This window comes from Schistocerca americana, chromosome 5 (assembly GCF_021461395.2).
Source record: "Schistocerca americana isolate TAMUIC-IGC-003095 chromosome 5, iqSchAmer2.1, whole genome shotgun sequence".
NCBI classification, from domain to species: Eukaryota; Metazoa; Arthropoda; class Insecta; order Orthoptera; family Acrididae; genus Schistocerca; species Schistocerca americana.
In genome coordinates this window covers 518,930,222-518,950,521 of record NC_060123.1, presented here as the reverse complement: position 1 = coordinate 518,950,521, position 20,300 = coordinate 518,930,222, and the positions used below count along the sequence as shown (strand labels likewise).

Here is a 20,300-nt window from a genome sequence, read left to right as displayed (position 1 = left end):
AAAGAAAGGACTATACTTTTTCACTTGTGCAAGCAGGAAGGGGCTAATTCCAGATAAATTGATCCTATTGATCGATATTGTAATGATGTGGTATGTGACTAACACAAAGGAACCAGAACACTAACAACATCCAAGACCCAAGGATATAACTAGATTTTTGTGGGCCGTGAGTTATCTTGGTTGTGATTTAGATAAGAGAGACCTTGATGAAATAATTGTGCCTCAGATTAAACAAAGAATGCTTCACCATGAATACCGGAATCAACCTGAAGAAGTAATTGGTAGTTTACTGTATCTCTGGATGCTTGGAGCAAGACCAGTAACATTATTTGAAAAGATGGTGACAGTTGATTTAACGCGAAGACTAAAAGGTAATGATTTTATTTTAAATTAACATATTGCAACATGAAATTTTGTGCTGTTAAAATATTTAAGTGCTGTGGAATGTAATAGAATGTGGGGCAGCAGTTACAAAAAAGGATCAGAATGCCACATCTATTGGTAAGTTACCGAGTTACAGAAAAACGGTTGGCCAAAATTTCTTTAGATGCCAGAAAATTTTCACAGAACATACACTGAACAGAGAGATCCAGAAAACTTGGGTGCTAATCCATCTAATGAAAACATATTTTCTGAGAAGATAGCCTAATGAGCATTGAAAGTTCCTTTTTCAAGGTCAGTATGTTTAAGTGCAGCGTATGTGGAAGGATTCTGTAGTACACATATCTCAAAAAGAAAGGACTATACTTTTTCACTTGTGCAAGCAGGAAGGGGCTAATTCCAGATAAATTGATCCTATTGATCGATATTGTAATGATGTGGTATGTGACTAACACAAAGGAACCAGAACACTAACAACATTTCTTTGGTGGTGTCTATATTATGTTTTAGAATTATGGAGACAGACTTACCTGCAACACAGCCTGAGGTCACAGTTAGGTTAGAAAGTTTGGTTGAGAGTTGGTGAAGCGATATCCAGTGCTTCAGTTAATTCCTAATTCTGGTGTATACTTAACATAAAAGTAAAATACATTCATTAACATTTGTGTGCTATGACCTTAAAAATGTTTATTTTCTGTAAGTGGGGGATTTCCTTTTTAGTTTGCTGTGTTCCTGCAGATGCCTTGGATAAGTAGCTGATGGTCCTGTTAGATTACATTTTAAATTCAAAGTTTTATTATATTGTTAGAGAATGTTATAATAGCTGATATAGTAAAATAGCTGTCTTTATTGGACAGTATGAGCCATTGATATTTTCTTTAAAGTGTGTCATCACACCTTATCCTGTTAGATAGTATCTGCGATGTTTTTATTTGTATGTTTTGTGTGTATGTGTTTTGCTTACAATATGTTTTTGTGTGTGGAGGCTTATATCAAGTTGTTTACTAGTCTTATGTACTGTAAGTTTAGTGAAGCTGCTGAGTATATTGCAGCTTATGATACTCCCATTCTGCTTTTACTGCTGCTCCAATCATCAGCACAGTACAATTCGATCTATTACTGCAATCTCCTCTGCTTTTACGGCTGCTCCAATCATCAACACGGTACAATTCGATCTATTACTGCAATCTCCTTTTTAAAAAAAGGAGATTGCAGTAATAGATTGAATTGTACTGCAGCCAAAAGTATAGGTTAGTATGTAAGACGAATGTTTGTGAGTTGGAGAAACCAACTAATATGTTATGACAATATTTTTTATATATATTGAGCATTCCATAATTACATTTATGTCTTCAATGGAAATCCCAATTTTCTCAATCTGCTGTGCTATTTTCAAGTTTTTAGTATATTTGCTGGCATCAATAACTAGAACAGCCCTACGTAATACTCTCTGTTCCCATGGTGGTCCAGTTGTTTAGTTGATTTTTAGTTTTCTGATGTTTTTGTGTTATTAATGACATCTATTGTTCATTTTTTTGAGGCTCATTTCTCTTTGTGTTTATGATATTGGTTTATAGGTGTAGTTTTGTGTTTTTAACTAATCCCTAATGGCTCTCATAAAATTTAAATTGTGGTTGGCTGAGCTTAACATTATTGCATGAGTAGAAGCACTATTTGCAAGAGTTCGAAGCAATTGTTAGGTATTCAACCACCTAGTAATAATTGATATCTGTAATAGCATTCTTATAGTTAGAAAATTACTAAAAGTAATGAAGTACGAGCATACAAGATTGAATATTATCTATCACATGGACACTCATTTCAGTGATATTTTGAAATTTTAATGACATCATTCCAATATTAAAAAGATACTACAGAACAAGTATGTCCTGACATATGTTGCTATAGTTAATTTGTTTAAGTTATGAAATCTGACTGACTCTTCGTTCTGGGAGCCAGTGTGGTTTCTGCAAGCGGTGATTGAGCAATAATTGGTTCACCATGTCTATTCATGAGGTTTAAAAGATAGGAGATAACTACAGTTGGATTTACTTTTTCTTTTTTTGCCCATTTCATCTACATCTGTACTCCACAACACAACATATTTTGTGTGGTAGAGTGTGTAGGATACCAGTATTCCTTTCATAGATGGTAGCCTATATGGGAAGAAAGATCATTGGTAGCTCTCTGTATAGGTCTGAATTCTTTGAATGACAACACAGAGGTTACTATTGAGTATGTCTTTTTGGATGAGGTATTATAATTCTTGACTAGTTGTTGAAGGAGGGATCTTGATATTTTGTGAGTAAGGTCCCACTGCAGTTGAGTATTCTGTGACACTCCCATGGTGACCAAACAAATTAGTGATGAATCATTCTGCTATTTGACTCTTTTTTTCTCTCTCTTCCATTTTTCTAAATCGGTAAGGGTCCCAGACTGACAAACACTGCTCAGATATTGGTTGAACAAGTGTTCTGTAAGACAAGTTTTTGTGCATGAATTACACTTCCGTGGGAAGCGTAAATCTTCCACATGATCCATTTAAAACTGATCTGAGCAAGTACTTTTAGATACTTGAATGGAACATTCCATGTCAAATTAACACAATTTTAATATGGATTCTAACACGCCATTTCAGATTTTGGAGAAACTTGTTACATATAAGTTAAGAAAAATACCTGGTTCTATTTAAATATGTCAACCCATTTTGAAAGTACAGCAATGTGAAGTTTTTAAAAATTGTCCTAATTAAGCTAAAATGATGTGTCATTTTGCAGCATTTTCCATGAGGTTTGTTATGATATGTAACACAACACACAATTGAGATGAAAATTGTTTTTCAAATTTAAATGAAAATTTAAATTTTTAGTTTATGAAAGAGCACATCTTAAAATTTCAAAAAATTGTGTCCAACATGTCACATTGTTGTTAACAAGTTCCCTGGGTATGAAAGTGGGACTGTCATATCTTCACACTTTAATAAAATTTCATAAAGACATATTTCACTAAAAAATTAAATTTTTGAAAATTTGGAGCTTTAAGCAGAAATATACATAACTTACCGATAAATAAATGTTCACTTTCTCGTAAATGTATCTGTAGTATGTTTAAATTGTAACTAGTGACTATGATGGGTGATTAGATTACTAGAATGACTAAAAATATAAGTTTTTTTAAAAAATAAATGTTCTAGGAAAGTTGATTTGAACTACACACACATAGACGCACACCCCTGATCAGTCCTCATACTGATTTAGTGGCATTTGGTGAATGTGAATGTTGTCGGTTACTAACAGTTTCATTAATTTTTTGTGAGGTATTGGAAAGTAAAAACTTGTTATCAAAGTCATTACTCATAGTTTCAGTATTTTTTCAAAATATTCTCTTCATAAACATGTCTACATTTTAATTACTCGAGATCTGTGAGGTGATATACAATGGCTCATTAAAAAAGATATCAGACACTGCTGTGTTGCTTCCTTTAAAAAAAAAACTAATCATTCTGTGAAAAATATAAAGCAGCTAAGAAATGTGGCTAATTGGATGTGTGTAATGTTTCCTAATATCCCAAAGATATCAAAAATTTGTGGTAACTGTAGGAAGCAGATTAATTGGGTTATCATTTGAAAAAACAACTATTTGCTAATGCAGAGGATTCCTCAGAAACTGAATGTGGGTCACTGGAATAATCTGTCATAGGTAATCTGAAAATGGATTTTTCTTCAAGTATTAGAAAAGAAGTAATGCTACTCATATTTTTGCTTGAATCTTGGAATATAGGAAAGATAATATGTGAGCTCGTTGCTCCTAACTACATAGTACACATGGCAAAATGTCTTTTGAAGGAAAGAGGTACATTAGAAAGTCCTGACCAAAAACAGTAAAGAATTTGTCACAAGAAGTTGTGCAAATAATATATAACTCTTTTTATGGAATCACTGAAATAAGTAGAGAATGGTGGGAAGAGAATCTGCTTAACTGTGAAGGGGAAGAATGGAGACATAACAGTGATATCTAAAAGACATATTTTGTGCACTTCAAAATAAGCATATAAAAATTTCAAAGATACATTTCAAGATATGAAGATTGGGTTTTCTAAATTTGGAGAGCTATGGCCAGGACTCTGCCATTTTGCAAGACAAAGTGGAACATTCAGTATGACATGTTTGCTCAATGCATCAAACTGTGAAACTCATGATAGAAAATGCTAAGACCGATATGTTAACCTCTGGAGAATTGGCTGCTTATCAACACTGTTCGGCAAAACTGTTACGCATTCCAGCATCAGTTTATTATGGGAAACTGTAGTTCTTGCCCAGGAAACGATCCAACAAAAAGTACACCACAGAATGCATTTGATAATAACATGGTTGAAAATATCACTTTTCGACAGTGGATTTCAGTAGACATATGTAACTTAGGAACAATGCAGAAGACCTCATCCGAGTTTATTGAATTATCTTCTGAAAAACTGACCACATGATTTTCTAGCTAAGCAGCAAAAGCTGTTACGTAAATGAAGTTAAGGAAAACTTCAATGAGGGTGAATATGTTGTTACACGTGACTTTTCTGAGAATTACACTTTTGTGATCCAAAATGAGGCCCTGAGATATTGGTCATGTGCTCATGCAACAATGCATCCCTTTGTAAGTAGGAGAGAAGAAAAAACAGCATATGAGCTGTGTCTCATAATTTCTAACTATATAGAGCATGACACCACAGCAGTTTACTGTTTCCAAAAAAAAAAAAAAAAAAAAAAATAAATAAATAAAATTAAAAAAAAATAGGAACAATGTTGTAAACTTACATTTTTATGACGAATATTTTGGCATCAAAACAGAATGGAATTTTTTGGAAAACAACCTTTTGATGATTTCAGTGGCACTGTTAAGAGAGCAGCAACAAAAGCAAATCTGCAGAGGCCATATGATAACCAAATTCCTACACCAAAACAACTTTTTGACTGGGCAGTCAAAAGCATTACATATGTACACTTAGATTTTCAATGTAAGAAGTGTACATTGAAACTAAGGGATTTATAGAAGAGTGCTTTAGAGTCAGTTTCATACTTACAGACAGACACAGAGGTTACATGCGTTTATACTGATAGCATCAAGAGCTTCAAAAAGATTGGCAAATCTCAACAGTATTATGGAAAGGACAGACTGATACTCGACATAAAGATGACACGCTGAGCTCAGACAGATGCAACAAAAAGATGTTACACATTGAGCTTTCAGCCAAAGCCTTCTTCAGGAAAGAAAACCCACACATTCATGCAAGCAAACACATCTGGAGCACACATGACCTCTATCTCCGGCTTCTTTGGCCAGAATGCACAGGTATCACATCGAATGTAAACAGCAATCTGGAGTGGAACAAGTAGGGGGAGAACTACCAGGGCATGGGGGAAGGAGTAGTCAGCACTGCCTGGTGGAACATGCAGGGACTAAATGGTAGCCAGACAAGGCTGCCAGGTGCAGCATCAGGATGCTTTGGAGGAATGGGGTGGTAAAAGAGAAGAGCAGAGAAGGAGAAAAGACCAGTGGGTGCATTGGCAGAGCACAGTGATGGTGAGGGGATGTGAATTGGGAGAAGATGGTGAAGACTTTCTCAGATATGAAAGAATCTACTTTCAAAAGTCACAAAAATCTCCAGAGAAACTGGCTTTGTGAGGTATTCATGGATACATTACTGCCATCTGCAATAAGAAACGGTGACTAGCATATGTTTTAACAAAGCACCGGTGATTCCTATATGTAAGTAGGATGTAGGAGTGGACCCACAAAATTAATAACCAATATCGCTAACATTGGTTTGCTGTAGAATCCTTGAACATGTTTTCAGTTTGAATATAATAAATTTTTATGAGACTGAGAAACTCACGTACACAAATCAGCTTGTTTTTAGAATGCACCGCTCGTACGAAGTGTAGCTTTCCCTTTTCTCACATGATACAATTCCATATTTCTAGATTTCTGGAAAGCATCCACCACGATCACCTACTGCAGACTGTTAACAAAGGTATGAGCACATGGAAAAGGTTCTCAGATATGCGAGTGGCTCAGTCTTCATAAGTAATAGAACCCATATGTTGTCCTTGCCAATGAGTGTTCACCAGAGGCAAAGGTATAGTCACGAGTGCCTCAGGGAACTGCAGTTGGACTGCTGTAATTTTCTATATACATAAACGATCTTGCAGACAGAGTGCGCAGCAATCTGCGTTTGTTTGCTGGTGATGCTGTTGTGTATGGTAAGATGTCAAAGTTGAGTGACTGTTTAAGGATACAAGATGAGTTAGACAAAATTTCTATTGGTGAGATGTACGGCAGGTAGCTCTAAATGTAGAAAAATGTAAGTTAATGAAGGTGAGTAGGAGAAGCAAATCCTTAACGTTCGGATATAGCATTAGTAGTGTACTGCTTGCCACAGTCACTTCATTTAAATATCTGGCCATAATGCTGCATAGCTATATGAAATGGAATGAGCATGTGAGGATTGTGGTAGGGTAGATGAATGTTTGACTTTGGTTTATTAGGAAAATTTTGGTAAAGTGTTGTTCATCTGTAAAGGAGACTTCATATAGGACACTAGAGCGACCTATTCTTGAGTACATGCTCAAGTGTTTGGGCTCCACCCCATGTCAGATTAAAGGAAGACATTGAAGCAATTCAGAGGTAGGCTGCTAGATTTGTTACTGATTGCAAATGTTACTGAGATTCTTCAGGAACTCAAATTGGTATCCCTGGAGGGTAGGCGACATTTTTTTCTGAGGTACACTGTCAAGAAAAGTTAGAGAACCGGCATTCAAATCTGAGTTCAGAACGATTCTACTGCCGCCAGTATACAGTTTGTGTAAGAACCATGAAGGTAAGTTATGAGAAATTAGAGCTCAAGTGAAGGTAAGTAGACAGTCATTTTTCCCCTTGCTTTATTTGCGAGTGGAATGGGAAAAGACATGACTAGTAGTGGTACAGGGTACCATACATCATGCTCCACACAGTGGCTTGTGGAATGTGTATTTAGATGTAAGTGTAGATGTAACAAAAGATGAAAGTTTTGATGAAGTTAAAGTTAACATCCCTTCACCCAGCTGGCCAATCACTATCTTCTGAATGTCCTACAAAACCTGTTAATCTATGGGTGTCTGTAAATGGTCTTCTTTGTAAAATAAACCCATTAACACCAAGAGGAACAATATATCAAATTCCTGAGGATGTTGCTGTGAAAACAGGAAATTTTAAAAAGATGTGAATCCTTAAAACACACATTGTTTGTCTCAGGTTTTGCAAATGGCATTTCAAAAATGTGTGTGTGTGTGTGTGTGTGTGTGTGTGTGTGTGTGTGTGTCTGTTGACAGTAAATTTAAATGTGTACATAGATGTGTTAATCATAAAGTTATGTATATTTTTGCTGAAATTGATAAATTTTATGCAAATGTAATTTTTTAGAGAAACTTGTATTTTTGAACTTTTATGAAGCTATGAATCCATGACAATCCCACTTTCATACTTAGGGAATTAGTTAACATTAATGTGAAGTATTGTATACAATTCTTTTAAAAGAAATATGAAGATGCTCTTTTTGATAAATTACAAATTTAAATTTTTCTTGAAATTTAAAACAATTATCATCTCAAACCCATATTGTATTGTATATCATAGAAAAGCTCACGAAAAATTGCTGCAAAATGGCACCTCTCCAATCATTTTAGTTTAATTAGGAGAGTTGCTACAGCAATTTGAATTTATGGCTTTGGGATGTTTTTTTGGCAATTTTTAACAACTTCACATTGCCATATTTTCGAAATGGGTTGACTTATTTTAATAAAACTGGAAATTGTTCTTAATATGTTTTTAGAGTGTCTTTCTGCCAAGGTTCTTCGAAATCTGAGATGGAGAGTAAAATCACTGTGTTGACTTTACATGCAATGAATCTTTTCATCTACTTATACCTATTGCATTACATTTATTTATGTTCAGAGTCATCTGTCAAGCTCTCCAGGAAGCTGTATTTCCAAACAAATATCCAAAAGTATTGCATTTGTGTATGCATAGCATTGTGAACACAACTGCATAGTGTGGGAATAGCTTCATAGGGATAAACATTGTTTACCAAGTCATTTATATCTATTGTGAACAGTAGTGGCAATATCGCACTCCACCCAGGCCCCCACCACTCTTTTGACGAGTAAATGCTTGGCTTCCACGGGTCCCCACCTTTGCAGCATTGCTTCCTCTTTCTGTGCTGCAAACCTACATTTTGGCCATTTCTGTTGGATGGCCTTTTTTGGTGCAGACTCTGCGCGGTCTTGTTAAATGATTTAGATCTTGATTTTTACTTTCACTTCCAGTGCTTTCTTCACCATCCATTAGTGATTATATGGTCCCCCTTATTGGATTTGATGTGCAAGGACCTGCACGATGGTAACCTCCCCCCCCCCCCCCCCCCCCCAACAATGCAGGAATCACACTGTTTGTGCCTGCCCTGCACATTCCCCTCATACGCCATGGACTATCGTGGACTGTGGGCACATCATGACTGGGGCAGGGGGACTCCTGGCAATGGATTACTGATCAGTAGCTGTTGCTGTGGCTGGGTGGTGCCAATGGGGAGAACCCTCATTCAGAATGGGTGGTGCCACGGCAGATAGTTCGCACCTGAAATGACTGAAACTTTCTCCCGCTGGTGATCACACGGCCCCAGCAGTCTCTTCAGGTGGAAAGCCCTCATATGATACGATGAAGTACGATCTCCATCAAGATGGGTGGCCAGTCATTTTTGTTTGGTTCGTGGTCATTTGGGATTTCGGGAAATGAACGAGCTGACCAGATGTCACCAGGATGCCAATTCTGGAAATAGGGTTCCAGAGCCAGACCTTTAGTCATTTATGTGCCATCGACTGATGGAAGTATGGAACTCAGATTGGCCTGTCCTGATCTGCTCAAACAAACTGAGGCCAGTTAAGGAGACCACAGACCTCTGTTAACTCTGCATTGGCCACACTTGGCTGACCTGTGGTCACATTCTCAGATGGGAGGATCCCTCAATGCCCTCCGCCTGCCCCCCTCCCCCCTCCCCCCCACTTCCCTTCCCTGCACTCTCCACCCTCCACCCCTGCCCAGGGTCTGTTGGCGATGGGTTGCCCATCCTGCATCTACCCTTTCCACCTTTTTATTCTGTTTATTCTTTTTCATTCCGTGGTTGTAATGCCTTGACTTGACTGCCCTTAACACATTGTTTGTGCATTCCCTTCCTGTGCCACACCATTGGAGGAGTGCTGGAAAGATGATAAGGAGTAAAATCCCTCCCCCCTCCTCCCCCAGTACCTGGCCTGTACCAGGACCAACAGGGACACCTTTTCGGTCACAAAGCCGTAATTTTTTATGGGAAACGTTGGACACAAATATGATCAATTTGTAGCCATCTCTAAGATGAAGAGCAGTTTCATACTCATTAAAATGTCATCTCCTGCCTAGTCACAGGCACTGCTCTTTTGTGAAAGTTGTGTGACATTCCCATGACTGTCACTCTCCGCAAGACTCTCAGTATGGTTCAGGGCCTCATCTTTCGCCGTGATCTTCTTCTGCAATCTGATGAACTGCTGGGGGCCAACTTAGAGTGACAGTGTGTGCATTTCATCCGTCTTGTCCATAGGGAACCAAGGGAAAACAAGGGTTCCTACTGGGGCCTTCATCTTGGCTTTCCAGGGTGATACGTTACCTGAGAAGGTCAATATGATGGTCTACCAGTGTGACGTGAAACCCATCCAGTGAGGTGCTTTAGGTGTATGAAGTTCGGACATGTGTCTTCCCAATGCAAAGCTGTCCTAGTTTGCAGAGATAGTGGACATCAGCTGCACGTGAATGTTCCTTGTGCCCCTACCCCCCATCTGCGTAAACTGTGGCAAGCTCCACTCTCCCTGCTCTGTTTGTAAGCAAGTGAAGAATATCAAGGAGTACAAGAGCCTGGACAAGCTCACATATCAAGAGTCCACAAAAAAAGTATGAGTGTCTTAGTTACAGACAAATGACACTATCTTACACTACAGCTGCAATGTCGTTGCCTTTTCTGCCAATGGTGCCATCCTCTGTTGCACCTCTTACAGTGGGCCCTCAGAGCTGCCCACTGGTACCTGCCTTCTAGGTGGTTGGGACCACTTCTGGTGCTTACATCACACCCACTTTGGGAGCAATGGCTCTCCACCTGCTGGGGACACAGGTCCCCATCCCCCAGCCAGAGGCACCTCATCCTCCTCTAGCTTCTCTAGCTAGGAAGAGGTCCCTTGGGACTCTACCTTCCATGGTTTCTGCTGCTCCACAGCCAGATGCCAACCAGTGGCTGAAGGAACCACAGACTGCTGGTCTTTAGACTTTTTGTTCTTCCTCTGTCCCTGAAACTAATTCAGGGAAATCTTCTCATCTTCTAAGGAGAAAAAGGACGAGAAGAAAAAAAGAAGCCCTCTAAGATGAAGGAAACTCTTGTGGTCTCCATGCCACTGGACTCTGCTTGTACTCCTTCTGTGGCCAAGGTGGAGATCCCAGTGGCACCGGAGACATAAGATCTCTCCAGGCTGTGTGCTGCAGAATCTATGTTAGTGGATCCCGTGGCATCCAAACTGATGGCAGTACATGACCCTGGGTCTTAACCTGTGCCCTCACCCCTCTCTCCCCCCAGTCGCTTTGTGTCTCCACAGTGTTAAGAGTGTCTTATCCTCCAGTGGAATTGTAACAGATTCTTCCACCACTTTTCTGAGCTATGGCAGTTTTAAGCACATTCCTTGCATTCTGTGTTGCCATCCAGGAAACATGGTTTCCAGCCACTTGCACCCCCTGCCCTTCGTGGTTACCAAGGTTATTTCAGGAATCATACCAAAGATGAGAGGGCACCAGGTGGAGTTTGTAGATATATGCTGGACTCGGTATAAATTGACCTTGTGACTCTTGATATACCATTCGAGGCTGTGGCTGTTCTGGTATGGGTACATCAGGTTTTTACCATTTTTACCATCAGGTTTATCTCTCTCCCTATGATGTCATGTCCAAGGACGTACTGTCAGCATTACCATCTCAGCTCTTTCCCCATTCCTACTCTTAGGCAACTTCAACACCCATAATCCTTTATTGAGTGGAACAATGATCACTGGCTGTGGTAAAGACATCAAAACTTTACTGGCACAGCTTGTTCTTTGCCTCTTCAGCCCTGGTGCCCCCACACACTTCAGTGTGGCATGCAGAACCTGGAGGGTACACAGAGACCTGTGTGGTTGTGACCATTTCCCGACATTCCTGTCCCTCCCTCAGTGTTGTTCTCCTGGATACCCACCCAGATGATTCTCTGTAATGTTGACTGGGATGGGTTCATCACTGCTGTCGTCCTTAGCTCCCCACCATTAGGCAGGACCCATGTGGTTGTTCAGCATACAATGGCAGCCATTTTTTTGGCGGCCAACCAAACCATCCCCTCTTCCTCGGGTTCCCCCCATTGGAAGATGGTACCCCAGTGGACCCCAGAGATCACTGCAACCATGAAACATCATAAATGAGATCTGCAATACAGTAAGTGGCACCCTTCACTGGAGCACCTCATTGCCTTTAAACGGCTTAGTGCCCACATCCGCTACCTCATAAAATGATGAAAGCAAGAATCCTGGGAACAGTACATTTCCACCATTGGATCATGTACCTCTCCATCCCAGGTATGGGCAAAGATGAAACACCTCTATGGCTTCCTGTCCTTTGCCGATATACCAAATATTTCCTTATATGGTGCCATTTAAACTGATGCAAACACTGTCGCTGAACATTTTGCTGAGGATTACATTCATGCATCTGCATCTGAGAACTACCACCCTGCCTTTTGGCTCATAAAACAGTGAGTGGAGCAAATGGGCGTACCTTTTACTACCCGTCACCTGGAGCTGTATAATGCACCATTTAGCGAGTGGGAACTGTCTAATCCCCTAACCATTGCCCTGACACAGTGCCAGGGTCAGACCATATCCATAACCAAATGCTGAAACTTCTCTCAGTGGATTGTCAGCATCACTTTCTTATCCTCTTTAATCGGATCTGGAACAAGGGGGAGTTCCATATATCTGGCATGAAAGCACGTTATTTCCAGTACTGAAACAAGTAAGAACGCCCTCAAGATGGATGGTTATCACCCAGTCAGCCTTATCAACATTATCTATAAGTCGCTCAAATGCATTGTGAGCAAACAATTGTCTCGGGGCCTTTGGGCTGCATCTCAGGGTGGTTTTTGCAGAGGCCAATCCACTGCTGATAATTTGGTTCACCTGGAGTCCATCACCTGGACGGCCTTTGCATGTCGTCAGCACCTCATTGCTGTCTTTTTAGACCTACAGAAGGCTTATGACATGACATAGTGTCACCACACCTCTACTACATCACATGAGTGGACTCTCCTGGGTCCTCTCCCAGTTTTTGTTAAGAACTTCCTGTCGCACCGTATGTTCTGGGGAGGGAAGGGGGGGGGGTGCTTCACTCAGTATGTCCCATATCTGAGAGGAGGGACCCTGCAGGGCTCTGTACTGAGTGTCCCCCTCTTTCTGGTGGCCATCAATGGTCTGGCGGCGGCTGTATCACCCTCCTTATATGCCAACGATTTTTGCTTTTATTATTGATCCTCTAGTATGTTTGTTGCTGAGCATTGCCTACAGGATGCCATACGAAAGGTACAGTCATGGGCTCTCACCCACGGCTTTCGGTTTTAAGCCGCCAAGACTCATGTCATGCTCTTCTGTCGCCATCGTACTGCCCACTCACACCCAGAGCTTTACATAGATGATCAATAACTTCTTTTAGTTGACCACTCAGGAGCTCAGCATTCGTTTGCTGAGTATGGGCTTGGCGACTCCAGGGTTCCTGAGCTGGGGACTGGTAAGCGCCACCAGTCATCTGTCACTTTAAGCTCTGGTCATACTTCAACGACCACCGTGAGGCGCGGCTGTGGGATGTTGTGCATTTTGGAGAACGGGGGTCTTGGTTTCACCACCTGGACTGCGAGGAAGGTACCCACCTCTATAAAAAAAATCCTCAACTTCAAGGTGGGCTACGTGCTGAGGAGGTGAATGGCCGCCGAGGTGAAACAGTCTTTAGCAAGCAATCTCTGGGGCAGCTGCCACACCCCAGTTGAATCGGCTTGCTCAGGCATGCAGGGCTCTGCCTAGATCGACGGTTGTTTCCCTGGCATCTCGTGGGATCCTTATGGAACTGCCTGATGAAACTACTACTCCTGACGGATGGGTGTACCATCAGGCAACTACACCCACTCCTCAAAGAGAGCTCGGTTGGTCAGTCCTCCCGAAAAGTAGTCTCCCACTAATAGTAACAGGGCATTAATGTGCCATAACACTCTCATTGTAATCAAGCGAAACAGGGGAAGCTTTGAGAAGATATCCCCTTTTTATATTAACAAGGCGTTGGAAGGTATAGCTGGGTCTCTGAAAAGTGTCAAACGACTACGTAATGGAACGCCTTTGGTGGAAACTGCTAATTCCACCCAAATATCTAAGCTTCTAGGATGTAAGGCCTTAGATGACTCTCCAGTCCAGGCTGAATTGCATAACACCCTTAACTATAGTAAGGGCCTGGTTTCCTGCTCCGATATAGTGGAGATGGACCCCACGGAGTTGCGTGAAGAGTGGAAGAATGTGGGTGTCAAAGAGGTGCAGAATTATATGAGGAGAGTCAATGGCAAATTGGAAAAATCGGCAACGTTTATCCTAACGTTTAGTACTCCCGAATTACTGGAATAAATCCTTGCTGGCATCCGCCTTAAGGTTTACCCGTTTGTTCCTAACCCCATGCACTGCTATAAATGTCAAAGATTTGGCCATACTACTATGGGGTGTAATGGGAAGGCTACATGTGGCAATTGTGGAGACTCTGCACACGATTCAGGGACTTCTTGTACACTTCCTCTGAAATGTGTTAACTGCTCTGGGGATCACCCAGTGTAGAGCAGAAAGTGTGGGGTTTACAATGAGGAAAATAAAATTCAGGAGTTGAAAGTACAGACACACATACCCTATGGTGAAGCTAAAAAGGCTTACAAAGCCATGCAACTACCAGTTTTTGCAACTTCTTTTGCATCAGCCCTTAAAACACCAATAGCTAAGTGTGATGCCTTCACACAAACTCAGACCACAGATTCAAGTATGAGCACATGCACTTGTTGCTGTACCTGTGAGGGAAATGCTCCACTTGCAACTGATGTCGCTCGGAAGCCGTCAGCAGTAGACTTACCACCTAAGCCACATACCACTCCCCAACTTCAGAAGCTACCTAAGCCATCCCAGCAACCCAGGCAGCCTCCTCCTCCTGTCAGTAAAGAAAAACGTCCTCCTAAAAGTAGTTCTAAGTCCAAGAAAGTGGTAGGTAAGCCTTCAGATCGACGAGCGCTCTCCCTTTCTGATGGCGACTATGCTCTTGAAGATATGGACTTCCAATCAGAGGAACTAGAGAACGCGGAACTGGCTAAGGTTCCCCCTGACCTCCCCGGTAAATCACTGTCTACGAGGGAGAAAGGAAAGAACCATCATCACTAACCAATGGCTTCCATAGCGACTTCTGTGTTGCAGTGGAATTTGAATGGATATCGCTCACATTTGGAAGAACTGCAGCTGCTAGTCCAGGATAAACCATTCTGTATCTGCTTACAAGAAACGCATTTTAAAGTCACAGAGACACCTACATTACGGAGCTACCACATATACAGGAAAGACGATACTGCTGTAGGCAGGGCTAAAGATGGAATGGCTATTTTTCTTGATAACAGATACCACTCCTCTGCTGTTTCTCTATCCATGACCATCCAAGCAATTGCTGTGGAAGTTTCTTTGTACCTGCCACCCCCCCCCCCCCCCCCTCCCCCCATGACACTTTGGATGTGGACGCACTGGCAGACCTCTTCCAGGCACTTCCGCGCCCATTCCTTCTTGTGGGGGACTTCAATGCCCAAATGCCCACAATGTGCTGTGGGGCTTGGCTACTACCTGCTCCAGTGGTAGGCTGATCGAGCGACTTGTCCATTCTGAGGATATCTGCCTTCTGAACGTGGGTCAGCTGACTCACTTTTCCACATCTACAGGGTCTTCTTCAGCTGTTGATCTTTGCTTTTGTTCCTGGGCTATTACAGATTCAGTTCAGTGGGAAGTGGCTCCAGATTTACATTCTAGTGACCACTTCCCAGTGTGGGTTCATCTGCTGCCTAGAACTGACCAACAGGAGACCACGCAGGTGGGTGATACAAAGGGAAAATTGGTTACAGTACAGTCGACAGGCTATTTTTGAACGAAAGGATTGTGCACAAGAGGTGGTGGCCCATATCAGTCGTGAGATCCAAAGGACTGCCACAGAGTCCATCCCCAGGTCTAGTAACCACCTCGGACAATGGCCTGTACCATGGTGGAATGACAACTGTCGATTGGCAATCAGGGCCAGATGGACAGCTCTTCGGAACTTCAAACGGTGTCCAACTACAGACAAGCACATGCAAGGCGAGTGATCAAAGAACGGAAGAGGGCTTCCTGGAGTGAATTCACTACTTCCATTAATTGGTCCACTTCCGCTGCGCACGTTTGGGAATCAATAAGACAGATTTCAGGCAAGGGTAGTCCACATTCCCTTACGGCCTTGTCAAACAATGGGGTCTTGGTAGATATGCCAGAAGAGATGGCTCATGTTTTAGCTGAACACTTCTTTACTGTTACTAAGTCATCCAGACAAGCTCCTGCTGTTCAGGTATTCTGTCGGACTGCAGAGATGAGGCAGCTCAATTTTTTCTCGCATAATGAAGTAGTCTCCATGTGGGAACTGGAACCAGCTTTATCTGCAGCCAAAGACACTGCTCCGGGTCCTGATGAGATCCATTATACCATGCTTTGTCATTTGTGCTCTGAAGCAAAAGGTCAGCTCCTCTCTTGTTTCAATCAGATTTGGTTTGATGGACAGTACCCGATGACTTGGAAGGAGGCAATCTTAATTCCATTCTGGAAACCAGGTGAGGACCCGAGCGCCCCTAACAGCTATCGGAGTGTCGTCCTTTCTAGTTGTATGGGTAAGACTCTTGAACGCATGGTCAACCACTTCCTCGTCTGGCTGCTCATATCCCAAGATTAACTGAACCGCTCCCAGTGTGGTTTCAGGCGCTACCATTCCACTCTTGACAACTTAATTCTACTGGCGACGACGATACAGGAGCCCTTCTTACACCGAAACAATTTAGTTTGTGTGTTTTTTGACCTCGAAAAAGCATATGACACTACTTGGAGGTACAACATCCTTCGCCAACTCATGAATGGGAACTACTTGGACACCTGCCGCTTCTGATCCAATCCTTTGTCGAGGACAGGCGTTTTTGTTATCACATTGGCGATGCCATATCTGATTGCTATGTTCAGGAGAATGGTGTGCTCCAGGGCAGTGTCCTCAGTGTTATATTGTTTACCATCGCTATCAATGGCATTTCCTCTGCAGTCAGGAGCCCTGTCAAATGCTCTTTGTTTGTGGATGACTTTGCAATCTTCTACTCTTCCTCTGATTTTACGACGACAATGACGAGGCAGCTACACCTGACCATTAGGAGGCAGGAAACCTGGGCCCAGACAACTGGTTTTCAGTTCTCACCTGAGAAGACTGCGTGTGTTAATTTTAATCGTGCTTGTTGGAGTTTTAACCAACCAGAGAATACAATGGGGGACCATATTTTACTTTTTCAAGACACAGTGCACTTTTTGTGTTTATTATTTGACTCGAAATTAACATGGCTCCCACACCTGAAAGACCTAAGAACAAAGGGCTTCCAGTTGTTGAACATTTTGAAATGCCTTGGTGGTAAAACATGGGCAGCTGACAGGTCCCGCCTCCTACAGTTTTATAGGGGATTTGTTCTGTCACGCTTAGACTGTGGCAGCATGGTCTATGGATCGGCCCATTCTTCCTACCTCCGAATGTTAGATGCTGTCCACCATGCGGGCATTTGGATATCGACTGGAGCCTTTCGGACCAGCCCAGTTCAGAGTCTGTGTGCAGAAACTGGTGAACAACCACTCTGGATTTGGCGACATATCCTTTTGGCTCGACAGGTGCTGAAAATCTCAGCGTTACCTCAGTCATTGGCACTTAGTTCAGTGATCCAACCCGCCTTCGAACGACTATTCAGGAATCGGCCCCACGTGACCCAGCCATTTGGTATATGTGTTACGGCCTGCCTCAAGGATCTGGAGCTCTCGGACATGGAAATACACACCCAGGGGTGGAACGCACTGCCACCTTGGTGTCTTCGGAGGCCCAAAGTGATTTTAAGCTTGACGCAGTACCCGACAAATTGTACTCCAGTTATGGTTTTTACAACTTTGTTTTCATCTATTTTAAGTATGTACCATCGTTTTATCGTTATTTATACAGATGGATCCCAGCAGGGGAATGCTCTCGGTTGTTCTGTGGTTTTCCCTGATAGAGTTTTTAAAGTGTGTCCTCCAGAACAATTTACAAATTATGATGCGGAGTTATATGGCATTCTAATGGCACTGGAGAGGGTTCACAGACATCACCGTACGAGTTTTCTTGTCTGTTAAGACTCTCTTAGTGCACTGCAAGCGCTTGACCAAATGTATCCGGTAGACCCGCTGATTCAGCTCATCCATGACTGCTTACAGCAGCTCCAACACTGTGGCAAGGAGGTGATATTTTGATGGGTACCTGGTCATGTTGGGATACAGGGTAACGACATGACTGATAAAGCTGCCAAGGAAGCATGTTGGGATGGTGCTGTCCATCAATGTCCCATCCCGTTGCATGCCATTATCTCATTTTCTGGCAAGTGCATCATGCGTCAGTGGGAGACTGAATGGTTGCAGGTGTCAGACAACAAACTGCGGTCACTCAAACCGACCACAAAAGCTTGGCAGACTTCGTGTCAGCCTCGCCGCTGGATGGAGGTTTTGCTTACCAGACTGCGCATCAGGCATATAGGCATATCCCTTTCACATATAGCTTCCTTCTCCGGGGGGAGGATCCACCTTTCTGTGAAGTTTGTGGTGTGCCGCTTTCAGTTCAGCATATTGTGGCTACGTGTGTCCTGTATACTGATAATAGGGCAGCCCTTGGTCTCGCTGGAGATCTGCCCACTGTCCTCGCAGATACCGATACCAGTGTTAACAGAGTGGTGACATTTTGTGAACTATCAGGCCTCATCCCTAAACTGGTGGGGAAGGGCGGCAGACTGTAGTACATTATAAACTGCTCTGCATGTGGGGACAGCCTTCGTCCCCACTCATGAGATTTCCTATTGGTTTTTCGTCAGGGCGCTGATGACCATGATGTCGAGTGCCCCCTCAACCCAACTCATCATTATTATCATCATCATTCTTTTAGTTGAGACACACCACTTTTTGGGACTAGCCTTCAACTCCCACCTGACATGTCTTCCCCACCTTCGTCAACTTGAGTGAAAGTGCTGGCGGCACATCAGTATACTTCATTGCCTCAGTAACACTAGCTGAGGTGGAGATTGTTCTATTCTTTTGCAGCTCTACAAAGACTTGATTCAGTCCCATCTTGACTATGGAAGTCTTGCATGTGGTTCAGCATTACCTCAGCATTGTGGATAGTGGACCCCGTTCATCATTATGGGGTCCGACTTGTGACAGGAGCCTTCTGAACTAGCCCTGTAAACAGTATACTAGTCGAGGTTGTAGTCCCTCCATTGCCTATCAGGTGCCAACAACAGATGCTGAATTATGCTGTATACATTCATAGCTTCCCTGAACATCCCTACTACCATGTCCTTTCCCCTGGAAGGGAGCTCCATCTCCCACAGCAACAACCCAGAACTTGGTTTACAATTGCTGCACACCTCTAGTGTCCCTGTTTGGAACTGCAACTTCCTCTACTGTTGCTACTGGTCAGGGAGACATTGCATCTGCCCCCATGGCTTGTGCCCTGACCTTGGATTTTCCTAAAAGTCTCCTTCGGTCCAAAAGATTTTTCGCTGTCTGTTCTTGGCTGTCATTGAGAAGTGTCTGGTTTCAGGAGTGGTACTCACCAATGCTTCAACAGCTAATGGGGAAACAGGCTTTATGTACACGGAGCAGTGAACTCAACACACTGCCAAATAACTTTAGCGTCTTCTGCTGAACTGATGGCCATTAAATTAGTCCTTAACTTGTTCGTTCTTGCACTGCCAAGAGTATCGTAATCTGTTGTGACTCCCTTAGCAGCCTTCAGGCTTTAGACCAGTGTTACTCTCAGGTTACAGCTATCCAGTTTCTTGTCTCCAACCTCCGTCAAGCTGGGCAGCCAGTCGTTTTCATTTGGCCCCCGGTCATGTTGGGATTTTGGGAAATGAACGAGCTGACTGGATGCCACCAGGATGCCAATTCTGGAAATGGGGGTCCTGGAATCGAACCTTTAGTCATTTATGTGCCATTAACTGATGGAAGTCTGGAACTCAGATTGGTCTGTCCTGATCTCCCCAAACAAACTGAGGCCAGTTACGGAGACCACAGTCCTCTGTCGACTGCATTGGCCACACTTGACTGACCTGTGGTCTCTCAGTCGGGAGGATAGAGCACAGCCACTTTCCTTCTCATTCCTTCCTTAATCGTAGCTTGTACTCTGTCTCTAACACGTTTGTTGTTGACGGGATGTTATAAACAGTAAACTTCTCCACCACCATGAGAAGATGATTAGAATGTTCAACTATTTGTGACAAATGGATGAGAGCAGTTGAGATCCAACAGAGATAACAGGCAGTTTCACCACAAGCCTTTGGTGACAAATTAGTGGAAACTGGGTAGACATCTTGAAGTACTATGTTTCATTTACTGTGGATACCAAACAATAGAGAACAGAAACTTGCATGCTGTAGAGCAACTCAAGCGGGACACAGA

The 20,300-nt window shown here is 42.6% G+C and overlaps 1 protein-coding gene across 3 annotated transcripts in view; it reads left to right on the top strand.

Moving 5' to 3' along the window:
- Positions 1-20,300, top strand: part of LOC124616725 — a 57,678-nt gene that overhangs the window by 2,016 nt on the left and 35,362 nt on the right. For all 3 annotated transcript variants that reach the window (XR_006979871.1, XR_006979872.1, XM_047145086.1), the window contains exon 2: positions 129-371. Coding sequence is in view for 1 of the 3 variants with exons in the window: in XM_047145086.1 (XP_047001042.1) it covers positions 129-371 (243 nt within the window). In the remaining 2 variants the exon portion in view is untranslated. The remainder of the gene's footprint in view (positions 1-128; positions 372-20,300) is intronic.